The sequence below is a fragment of the Aphelocoma coerulescens genome, chromosome 1, assembly GCF_041296385.1.
Source record: "Aphelocoma coerulescens isolate FSJ_1873_10779 chromosome 1, UR_Acoe_1.0, whole genome shotgun sequence".
Lineage (NCBI taxonomy): Eukaryota > Metazoa > Chordata > Aves > Passeriformes > Corvidae > Aphelocoma > Aphelocoma coerulescens.
Window position 1 is genome coordinate 48,716,141 of NC_091013.1, and position 12,033 is coordinate 48,728,173.

The window sequence follows — 12,033 nt, forward strand, 5'->3', positions numbered from 1 at the left end:
AACAGGGTGGGGAGGGGACGGACGGACGGGCTGCAGGTGTTCTGTGTGGGCTAGGGAGCGATGGAACCCGCCTGAAAGGAAAGAAGCGAGCCCCGTTTAACTCCGGCTGACCTTACTGTCAACTAAGTATGGAAAATAGTTTGCAGGTTCCGAATACTATTGTGGAAGAACGGATACTTGCATATAAAACCACGAAAACCCGAAGGCCGTCCGTGGGAGACACAGCCCTCCTTATTACACGTTTTTATGGGGAATGACCACCCCCTCCACAGAGCGGTGACCAGCAGGTGTAGGAGAGGAAGTGCCTGCGAAATCGCCTCGAGTAGTAGAGGGCTGGTTGGGGCTTTGCACCGAGGGTTGTCCTTCTGAATAGCGCAGCGATTACCGCCTTACACACGGTGTGTATTTTAGGCAGTGCCACACGTGACACGGGAACACTCGTGCTCGGTGCATGCCTGCCTGGGCACGGGGGTGCGCGTACAGATCCGTGTCGGCGCAAGATGCCCGCGTCCAACCAGCCACAGTGGCCCCGCCAGTGCTTCCAGCTCGTACCAAAGGGACCGAGCTGTGGCCGTGTCAGGAAACGCCCAGAAGAGTCACGTTCGCGAGCTGCTCGCAGACCGTGTCCCCCTCACGAATGGCAACTGACTGAAATTAAGGGGGGTGGGGGGAGTTTGCAGGGGTTTTTTAACTCCTCCGCACCCCCCCCCTGCATAGGCGAAGGGACCCCGCTGGTGCCAGGGACGCGGCGCACTCCGGGGACAGGCGCCCGAGGCGCGGGGACCTGCCCCCCGCTCCGCGCCCCGCGGGCCCCGCTCCACGCTCCCGCCTGGGCACGGGGGCGCCCTCCGCGCCGCCTAATCCCATTAATCCGCGGGACAATGCCCCAAGTAATCACCCTTCCTGCTCTCTGCGCGGCCGGCGACCGGCGGCTGGAAAGGGCGAAGGGGGGGGAGGGGAGGGGCAGAAAGTGTAAACTTTTATTCCACTCGGTTAAGAGAAACGGGTGGGAGGCAATAGGGAGCAGTTGGACACGGGTCTCCCGAAAGCCCGCAGCGGTGGGGAGCGTGCGCCTTCCTCCCCGCGAGAAGCGAGTTCCCCTCGGTTTCTCTGCAAACCTATCGCCGCCTGCCTCTAGTAAATACACGAGCACAAAAGCAGCCCCGAGCGGCGTGAGACCGCGCACGGAGCAGCCTCCCGTGAGCACAGGCTGCGGCCAGGCCCCGGGAACGGGGCTGCCGCTCGCCCCGCGCAGCGCGGGGAGCGCCGCGGACGGGCCGGGGCCGCCGGGCTGGCTCGGCGGCGGCAGCGCTGCCCTTTTGAATGCCTCCCGCAGCTCAGAGTGCTGGCAGGGCGCTGGGAGCGCCAGTGAATGTAGCCCCGCAGAGCCAATGAGCTGGGACCGGATGCGATATATCCTCTGGGACAACAACTGCTCTGTTCCTCCTCAGATCCACATGACGCCATTTACTGCTGCTTTTGCAGAGAGATCACCCTACCTCCTCCGGAAAGAAAAAGAGAGAGAGGGAGAGAGCGAGCGAGCAGAAAAACGCCGAGCCCCTACAGCTCAGATCTCAAATCTTCCTCCTCCTCCTCCTCCACCTCCTCCAAACACACAACAACAACCACCACCACAAATCCGCTGCGCTCCCAAAACACCCCCCCGATTGCAAACCACAGAACTGCCTGCAACACACACACGCTCGCAGAGGGAGCGAGAAAGCTAAGAGGGAGAGAGGGGAGAGGAGCCTGCAGCAAGCAGCTTCTCAGCAGAACGGCTACATTGCACAAGCTGCTTTTTTGGAGGAGCTCAGTGGAAGAAAGCTCTGGGATTTTATTTTAGATCCACTTTATTTTGTTTTCTTTGGCTTTTCCCTTTCCTCTTGATCAATTTGCAACAGCAACAGAAAAAGTGACTTGGTGTTGGCGATTCGGCCTCTTGTTCATTGAGGAGGAAAAAAGGAAAGTGTGTGTGTAAGACTGAGTGATCTCTTTTTAAGAGAAAAGAAAACCCACCCCGATCCGGAGAGGTGTTTTGATTATTATTATAGTATATACACGCACACACGTATTTATAATCGATCTGGGGAGAGGCACCTAACTTTGCTCTGGACTTTTTTTTTTTTACATGGTGATCATTCTTACTCTAATTTGCAAGCTGGACTAAAGCAGAGTTTGGAAAAGACTCTTTCTTTTTGCTTTAGGGCTGGATTTATTTGCAAACCGCAGGAAGAAGAAAATACAAGAGAGAGAGGGGTTTGGTGCAGCGCCGCGATCACGGTGAGAGCCTTTTCCTTCTTTGCAAAACAAGCTTTTCAGTAACCTACTCCCTCCCCCCCCCCAACCTTGGTTGCTCCAAGAAAACTCGTGGAAATGTTTGAGGCCGATCCCTTTTCCATTCGTACAGGTTCTCCCTCTCCCCCCCTTCCCTTCTCCTTCCTTTCTCGGAGAGGAGCTGGAGGTGGGATTTCGGAGCGGTTTCTCTCCGGGGAGGGGTGGGGGGAGCTCCGCTGGGGTTTGCGGGCTGCGCCGCGTTTGTGCCCCGCCGGGGTGCCCCGGGGGCGCGGAAGGCTGCGCGGGGGGCGGAGGGCTCCGCGGGAGCCCCGGAATGCCTGCGGGGGCTGCGAGTGGGGCGGGCGGTGCGCTCGAAGGAGCCACAACTGCGGCGTGTTCTGGCTGCTGCGGGGAGCCGGGCACGGGAGGTCCTGCGCGCTCCTGCCTCGCTGGGCACGCGTGGGGTTCCGACAAGCCCCGGGGGGAGGTGAAGGGAGGGCGCAGCGGGGCTGGCGAGCGTCGGGGCTGTTTGTCCCCCGGTCTTGGGGGAGAAGGAGCAACCCGCCTTTCAGTGCATGATTTACGCCTGTCTGTAGTGGCGTCAGGAGATCCGTGCGATTCGGAAGTGAGTGCACGTCTGGTAGAAATATATATGTGTGTGGGTGAGTGTGTACGCTTAGATACTTCTGTGATGAAATTAATTCGATCTGTAAGACGAGGAAAATCCTTCCCTAGGTTCTTCTATGCAGAGGGCATGAGTGGAGGGGAAGGAAAAGCCATATTTTTTTTTTTTTTTTTGTGGGTTTACTTCGTAACAACCCCCCTTCCCCCATTAAAAAAAAAAAAAAAAGCTGCTGGTGTTTTCAGCAAGCTATTTGTGTGTCACTTTGCCCCACCCCGATGGTAAAGTCCCTTTTGCCCTAATCCATAGTCTGATCACACACTCGGCCCTTAATGGGGGTTTCAAAGCACTTTGAAAGAAGAGGAGGTGGTTGGTGTGTGTGCGGTGGGAATGGGGGTGGGGGTGCCTTGCACAGGCTCCGGCCACAAAACAGAAATTCACGGGCAGAGGACTTCTCTCGCTTAGGCTTCGCCTTTCCCCGGCCAGCGGTACACGGGTTTTTTCCACAGCATGCAAGAAGCCCCTCGTGTTTTAAACCTCCCCACATGTGCCGAACGCGAAGCCCGTCCCCTTCGCTCACCCTTTTGCCAAGCCCAGCTAAGAAAAGTTAGCAATCCTGGCACTTGAGCTCGGTGAGAGTGGACTTTGGCTCTTAGAAGTGGGGAATCGTGTTATCACACACATACACACACAAATCTGCTTCTCTGCTCTTGGCGGATGCAAAGGGGAGAAGTACTAGGTCAGAGGAGGGAGAGACGTGCCCTCCCGTAAGGATTTTCAGGCAAATGTAGGTTTGCAAATAAATGTGCTGGTCCTTTGCGTCCTGTCCTGTTAGCGGATCGACCAAGGGGAGAAAAAGCGGGGAGCACCCGGCTCGGCCTGATGCCCCACTGAAAATGCCTTCTGGGTCCCTCCGGGCTGGGGCGGAGCGGGGCGGGCTGAAGGTCAGGCAATTTGCAGAATATGCGTAAAATAAGAGGAGCTTTTCCAGCGGCTGGCTTTGTGAAGTTGAATGGGTGCTTAGGGCAAAGCGAGAGGGGGTAATCTGCCTTTTGCCCAGCTGTCCCGGAGGTGTTGTCTGCACCGTCTGCAGGGCGCCTGCCACTTCCCGGGAGGGGAAGCTCCTTTAGCATCTCCTGGGGGAGGGCAGGGGGGAAGAGTTAAAAGGAAACATGGGTTTGACTTTCTGATAAGGCGGCTGAAGCAGCTCCCTCCCACCTCCCAGCCCAGAGGATGTCTCCTGGTTATCTCCAGGTTGTCTGCACTCTCCGGCGGGCGAGGGGCCGTCGCCTCCCACCTGCTGCGCGCCCCCCGCCCGGGATGGAGCCGGAGGTGGGGAGGGAAGCGGAGACCGGAGGCTGCTCTTTCAGCTCCCACCTAGGCGTCTGAGGGGGGCTCCGCCACCGAGCCCGGGGTCGTCTGAAGCGCCTTCAGGTCAGGGTCAGCTTTGCTTTTGCAGTGGGTTGTCATTTCTGGAGAGGCAGGGGTTGATCCGGCGTACCCTCTTGGCTGGCTGGGGCTGGTGGAAACCTGGACCTGGAGGGCAGAGAGGGCTGCCGATTCCTCTCAAGGATGGGGAAAGCATTTTACTTTTTATTATATTTTATCTCCAGATAGTTTCAGATGAGGGGAACATCTACTTAGGCTGTTGGTTGAAACTTGTGATATGGCAGAGGTTTTAATTTGTAAAAAAAAACATAAGCAATGCTTCAAGACAAGTTTGCGAGACTTTTTTTGGGGGAGAGAGGGAGCTAGGGGGAATTGGGGGGAATGCACACCGTGACATACATCCTGTGTCCAAAACCAGGATTTGGCAATATTTAAAAAAGGTGGTCACTCTTAAAAGTTAGAGATTTGTTTGTACAGATGTATATATATTTTTTTCATTTTTTATTTTAAGAAAAGCCTCTTGAAGGAAGGGAGCCAGCAGTTAAAAGGTTAATGTTTTGCATTGATGTTAGAATAAAGACAAGTGTCTTGAGATACTCATTGTTAAACTGTTTGGCTATATTTTATTATACTGCAGTACAGTATTATTGTTGGTAACTGATGTGTACAGAGTAACACTATGGTGCTCTTTCTAGGTATAATTGAAGACATTGTGTGGTCCTTGTAAGAAGTTTGGTTCCTGCTTGGGTTTTAATTGTAAAATATTGTTCTGGATTTCTGTATAGGTAATTGGATTTTGGAGCCACTTTAAAATATGATAAAGGCAGAACAAATATTAACTAATTTAGAGGGCAGTACTTGAAACTTGTGCATGTTTGAGTGTGGAAGTTATTTACAAATTCTCATCTTATGTGTCTTTTACTGGGTTTTCATTTAAATTCTAAAGTCTGCATTTCTACTTTGTAGTTAATGACCCTTTAAAGGAATATTCACAATCAAGTAGACTTCTTGGATGCTGGCATTATTTGATTATATTATGCATGCCTCTGTCCCACAAGCCACTCTTGGTAATATTTACAGTTTGAAATGTAGTCTATGGAGTTTTTTATACATTAAAAAAAAACCCCAAACAACTGTGGTGACACTGCTTTTATAGTATTGAGTCTTAAAATAACAATCACAGTTGTGTGCACCAGTATGACACACACTAAAATACTGGAGAGAGATATTTTTACTTGTGCTGTTGAAGTTTTTGGTAGCACTAACTCATTTAATGTCTAACCTCAAACATTTTATTGCTATTTAGTGTTTTTCTTGGGACCATTGGTATTAAACTAAAATTTCCTATTTACATCATGTAAAGTTTAATGTGTAAAGAGACTAGCCTACCAAAATATTATCCAGTTTTAAACAAAATTGGAGAATTATATGTCTGTCATCAGCAGGTCACATTACACTTGCTGAATACTTGCAAGGTAGTGTTTTGGTTTTTTTTTTTTTTAATATAAGGCTTTCAGTAGTGTGATGTGAAAAGAAGCGTCACTTCAAGTGGCTGAAATGTAATCACTTTAAAGGCCATGGTCTAACCAGAAGATGGCCTGGGAAGCCTTAGTTAGCAGGAATAATACCTAGACTTTCTAGAGCCACAAGTTAAGCTGCATGGTCCTAGGAAAGAACCCCCTTAAGCTCTTCACAGCAGTAGGCAGAACAGCCCAAGGGAAGTGCACTCAGCTGACTGTGCGTGTCCCAGATGTAACTCCTTTTTTTAATGGCTGATGCATTACTTGATGGTGTGTGGTGCTGTGGGGTCCTGCAGGCTTGAAAGGCTGCTGGAGAGAGCATGAGATGTGTTGCAATAGTGAATCCTCTCTTTGTTGCTCCAGGATTTCAGATGTGTTCTAAGCCTGCCGGGGTGAGCAAGCTTCCGGGCACTGATGGAGACTCAGCACGGCAGTGGGTCGCAGCCCTTACTACAGGCTCGGCGTGACAGTGGGAGGCCGCACGGGGAGCCCGACCTGCGGGATGTCCTGATGCAGCAGGTTCACGTCCTGTCGTTGGACCAGATCAGAGCCATCCGAAACACGAATGAGTACACAGAGGGACCTATGGTGGCTCCACGGCCGGGGGTCAAGTCTTCTCCTCGGGTAACAACCCAGCCCAAAAATGAAAGGCCCCATGGCTTGCCTGAGCATCGTCATTTTAGCCGGATCCAGCACACACAAATGCACACATCTCCTCGAGCACCTCTGTCCCGATCCATCAGCACAGTCAGCACAGGTTCACGGAGCAGTACAAGGACAAGTACAAGCAGTAATTCGTCAGAACAAAGACTTCTAGGATCATCTTCGGGGCCAGTTGCTGATGGGATAGTCCGAATGCAGCCCAAGTCTGAGCTTAAGTCAAGTGAGCTGAAGCCACTGAGCAAAGAAGACTTGGGAGCACACAGCTACAGGTGTGAGGACTGTGGAAAGTGTAAGTGTAAGGAGTGCACTTATCCAAGGACCCTCCCCTCGTGTTGGATCTGTGACAAGCAGTGTCTTTGCTCAGCCCAGAACGTGGTTGATTACGGGACTTGCGTTTGCTGTGTGAAGGGCCTCTTCTATCACTGCTCTAATGATGACGAGGACAACTGTGCTGACAACCCCTGTTCCTGCAGTCAGTCACATTGCTGCACTAGGTGGTCCGCCATGGGTGTAGTGTCCCTCTTTCTGCCTTGCTTGTGGTGTTACCTACCAGCCAAGGGTTGCCTTAAGTTGTGCCAGGGCTGTTACGACCGGGTAAATCGGCCTGGGTGCCGCTGTAAACACTCCAACACCGTTTGCTGCAAAGTTCCCAGTGTCCCCCCCAGGAACTTTGAAAAGCCAACATAGCATCACTAGCCAGAAATACTAAAGTAACAAGGATTATTATTTTAACGTACATATGCAACCAACTAAGCAGCTATGGTCTTGGCACTGTAGTGGAAGGGTTGGGGATGTACTTTGCTGTTTGCAGTGAAATGCTTTTCTGTGTGTGTGCCATCTTAACTGATACGCTTGTTAGAATCCAGCTAGTGGCATACAGGGGAAAAAAAAGGGATGCAGTACATTGTGACCCACATATTGCATAAGCTAAAGCAACACAGACACTCCTAGGCAACTCTATTGTTTGTGAATAGTACTTGCAAAATTTGTAAATTAGCAAATGACTCCTTTTTTTTTTCATTGTTTTCTGCCAGAGATAATGTGCTATATTTTTGTATATACAATAATATTTTCAACTGTGAAAAGTAAGTGCTGTCATAAGACATGGCACAGTCACAAAATATTATACTAATATGTTGTACATTCGGAAGAATGTGAATCAATCAGTATGTTTTTAGATTGTATTTTGTCTTACGGAAACCTTCTATTACAAGACTCTGATTTCCCTTTGGACTTCATGTATATTGTACAGTTACAGTAAAATTCAGCCTTTATTTTCTAATTTTTTCAACATATTGTTTAGTGTAAAGAATATTTATTTGAAGTTTTATTATTTTATAAAAAGAAATATTTATTTTAAGAGGCATCTTACAAATGTCACCCCTTTTTATGAGGACGTCATAGTTGCTGCAAATAAGGGGTGAACGATGCATATGTTCACTATAAAATAGAAAATATATTAACGTTTGAAATTAAACTGGGCTACTTGTCATTTTTTCCCCCCAATTTATTGTTTTGAGTTGGGAGAATTGATACTGCAAACTTCAGTTTGCAAACTTGGAACTGCAAACTTCACAGTGCTACAGACACAGTGAGCCTAATAGGAAACCAAAATGAGATTTTTTAAGTGTATTCTTTTGTTGTTGATTACTTCTTCACCTGAAAACAATGCAGGATTTTTGTACCCTTCCTTTGCACAAATGTCCCATATACTGTTCCTACAACAGAGAAGGAAAATGAACATAGGAAAATGCATTAATTCATTCCAGACTAGGACTAATAGGCACTGAAAGCTTGACCTATTCTGTAAGTGATGAGCTTTTGTGCTTCAAATAGGAAATAAGTAATCATTCAAAAAAAATGTTGGGCTTGCATGAGTTTACTCAGTGAGAGAGAGGAGGAAAAAGAAAGGGTAATTAATATGGTCAATGCAAAAAGCTTGCAGGATTATTTGTTAAAGGTAGAAGAATATGCCACAGGGGATGATAGATCTGAATGCAGTCCAGCCTTATGTCAAACATTTGCCTCACTTGTAAGAAGAAAGTTGCTTGATTTGTCATTTGTGGCAGTTACCTTCCACTGAGGTCAAAATCCTTTCCCTGCCAAGTTTCCCACCGGAAGCCTAGAGAATGATTTACCTTTCTTTATTAACAAACTATCATTTCCTGTTCTGACTATGTCTCTCCAAGGTTAGAGGTCTTAATGTTCAATTTTATTTATACATTTCTTAAGCTGGCATTTAAGGATAGTTGTAAGTATTTTTAAGCTGACGCTTAAAAAAGTCTCTCAGCCTTTTCTGAATCCTCTCCAAGAAAAACAAGTTATTACCAATAAATTAAGAACTCACTAAAAGTTGAAAACCAGAGCATTGAGTAAATGGTCTTGTCTTTTTGCCCCTTAGTTTTCGTCTCAGATCTGGTGTTTGGATGATTCTACATAGGTCTGTAGTACTCAAAAATCTTAACTGTGTGTTTGCACGTATTGGTTATCAATCATCAAGTGAAATTAAAAAGTGCTTGTTCTCTTTCTCTTTTTTTTTTTTTTCCTTACCCCTCTGGTGAAAAATGTAAGCTGGTTTTCTTTCCTCTCTGCACCAGCTGGCTGGATACTTTGGTATACAAAGACAAACCCTATATATTTAGCTTTCTGAATATTTCTATATTTGCCAGAAAGAAGGTAGCTTATGTTACACGAGTAATTTGTCCATATTTAAAGCACATCAGTATACTGTAACTGAGTATTGGAGTATATATGTGAGATTCTGCTTGGCTGCTGATAAACAGAGATTTTTATTATTTAATTATGGGGTTTTTCAGCAATTTTGTTCTTGAAGGGGTTGATGACCATCATGTGTTTCCATTCACTGAATGTGGTTCTGGAACTAGGTTAGGTGCTTATGCCTAAACTGTCCTGGGCTAGTCTTGCTGATAAAAACAAACACGGGGGGAATCTTTGGCCTTTAGGCTCTTTGTTGTAAACCCCAAATCCCACTGTTTCCAGTAGACAGTAAATCCAGTGTTTTCACTGTATTGATGAACTTGACAAAACTGAAGGCAAGCCCTGTGTTTTCAATGATTTATGTTTCAGTTGAAGACAATTCTACAGAAAGCTGAAGGTGAAACTGGAAAACTGTGGGATGGCTAAGCAGTACAGCAGTCAAAGAGGGTGCAACTCAGAAGTCCTACTAGCTAAAATCCAATACTAAAATTGTGGGTGTGTTTTCTTTTTGCAGTATAGTAAGTTCTCTGTCTGCCTAGTTAGGTTCTAAGGGAAAAGTCGTCCTGTTGACAGTGAAATTTGAAGCTGATGTAAACACTGAGCAATGGTTGTCATCTTCCACTTGGTTCTTAATGAGGATAAAATAGTGGATCCCCTTCACCCCAGGTAAGCCCATTACCAGGAATTGGATTGCATGCATGACTCTTGGGAGCAGGGATGTAGGGAAGTGTAGACTGTTGGGCTAACTGGCACTGGGGTCTAGGCTTCGGTTAGTATGGATTGGCGTGTGTGCCCACTGGACTCTTAAAAGCTGGCTTGTGTATATTAGTTAATATCCTAATATTGCACTTAATTAGATAAGGTTTAGTATTCTAAATAAAACCAAAATCTTGCCTCAAGCAGATTAGATTGTTTTAATAAGAATTAAGAGGGCTTTTAGAGTGGATTGAGATAATGTTATTAAAGCATGCCTACTTTATCCTTTGAGATAGGAAAGTGGAGGTCCAAGTAAGGAAAATTTTCCATACACAGGTTTTGAGGATAACCATGAAAATCATGCTTGATATACATCATAAAGAACTTTAATTTTAGACTGCAGTGAAGAGAGCAAAACCCTATTATTGCTCTATTTGTTGTGTTGTTGCTCTAGAGTTTTGATCTCTTAAGTTACAGATTCTGTAAGGTTTGTTTGAAGTATAGAGACTTGAAGGATTGGACTGACAGTTGACTCTAGTAACAATGGAAACAAGTAGCATTTTTTCAATTTATTTTTCTCTGTGATGTGAGCTACAAATAAATACATCAAATTTAGAGAAATTTAGAAATTCCTCTATTAAGAGCCTCAAGATTTTTTTATTACTTTGCTCTTTAATGGTTTGAAACTTGATTTCTTTTTTGAGATAGGGATCCTAACAGTTAAAAAAAAAAAAAAAAGAGATTTGGATGCAAGTGGAGAATAAATAGTGCTTTAGATGAAAATTAAATGTGTTCCTAAAGGATTTGAGATCATATTCAGGTGAGTATTTGCATATTCAACAGGTTTACCAAATCAGTCTTCAAAAGCCAAAATTCTCCAAATGCAGAAGTGCGGTAGTTAAGTGGTCATGATGCTTAGCACAATAGATTTATTACACTTTCTGACTAAACTATCATTTAAATGTACAGTATCGCCTGTATTACCCTTTTCACCTCTGGCAAAATACAAAATAGTTAATTTTTGTGATGAATCAAGTCAGGGCTTTTTCTCAGGTGGCAGGAAGCGAGCAGAATGCATTGCTGTTCTACAGTGGAACATTTAAATATTTTTAGGAAATAAGAGTTGGGAAAGACTGATTTGAACAGTCTGTCTTGTCTCAGGTGTTCCTAGATGGGCGCAGATACAGCGAGTAACAATGATTTCATCTGCTGAGACTAATTTCTCAATCAGTCACTGCAGTAGAGTCCCAGAAAGAAATTGGCTGAATGTGAGAGCACGCTCGATTGAGTAGTGTCTGTATGAATAGTACTGAGTAGACGTCTTACTGAAAATTACAGATTTGTCATATTGGGTCATCTTAAATAAAACAATTACAGTTGGGATTGCACGTAGACAGCACACCAGACGTGGGATTGCAGGTGACAAAGCACACCAAATCCTTACCAGTGAAAGTACTTGGGTTTTTTCCTCTTTATACAATCTGATTTTAAACTGTAATCTTACAAATAAAAATTAATGTCTCATTGAAGTCAGGACAGTTTGACTCAAAAAACATGTGCATATGTGATACAGATATGTATAGTACTTTTGACTTCAAAAATATTTCCTGTTTCAATCTGTGGAGACTCCTACATGTCAGTCTTCATTATTTCTCTTCATATTTATTCTTTCTGGTCCCTATCCCTTTCCTTGACCTTTCCTAGCCATAATACATTAAGGTTTACTGCCAGTTATAGGACAAAAGGGGAAAGAGGAGGATGAAACATGCTTTTCTCATTAGTATCCTGTGCCTGAAAGTTTAGGACAAGGTCTAAAAACTGATTACCTTGCTGCACTTACCCTGCATTTTCAGAAATATGAGGTTTTTTTTCCATTCATGTGACATTGAATCCACTATTTCAGAAAACATCTTATTTTCATTGTTTTGGTCTGATTTTTATTACTCAAGAAGGCTTTATGTATCTTTAAAGAGTTCCCCTTTGTTTTAACCCACTAGCACTGTGTTTCAGATGAAAGAGGCAGAGGTCTTACTACCATAAAAAGCATGAACTGCTGCTGTTCCTCTGCCACAGGGATTATTCAGGAGAGAGTCAATATAGTTACCTTTGGACATGAGTGCTACATACACAAAGTTTCTCTTTACATGTGGT

The 12,033-nt window shown here is 45.6% G+C and overlaps 1 protein-coding gene across 2 annotated transcripts; it reads left to right on the top strand.

The window, feature by feature from the left end:
• The first annotated feature begins 1,450 nt into the window (after positions 1-1,450).
• Positions 1,451-8,843, top strand: SPRY2 (sprouty RTK signaling antagonist 2). 2 transcript variants are annotated; one of them, XM_069008502.1, is made up of 3 exons: positions 1,451-2,280; positions 4,981-5,070; positions 6,169-8,843. In XM_069008502.1, exon 3 carries the CDS (start codon positions 6,220-6,222, stop codon positions 7,153-7,155), a length of 936 nt encoding a protein of 311 aa, XP_068864603.1. In that variant the 5' UTR covers positions 1,451-2,280; positions 4,981-5,070; positions 6,169-6,219; the 3' UTR covers positions 7,156-8,843. The 2 variants fall into 2 exon arrangements, with proteins under 2 accessions (XP_068864603.1, XP_068864594.1); XM_069008493.1 differs by lacking the exon at positions 4,981-5,070.
• Positions 8,844-12,033: the final 3,190 nt, after the last annotated feature.

What these genes read in the sequence shown, in the direction of transcription:
- SPRY2 (XM_069008502.1), top strand. Translation starts at nt 6,220, where the DNA reads ATGGAGACTCAGCACGGCAGTGGGTCGCAGCCCTTACTACAGGCTCGG.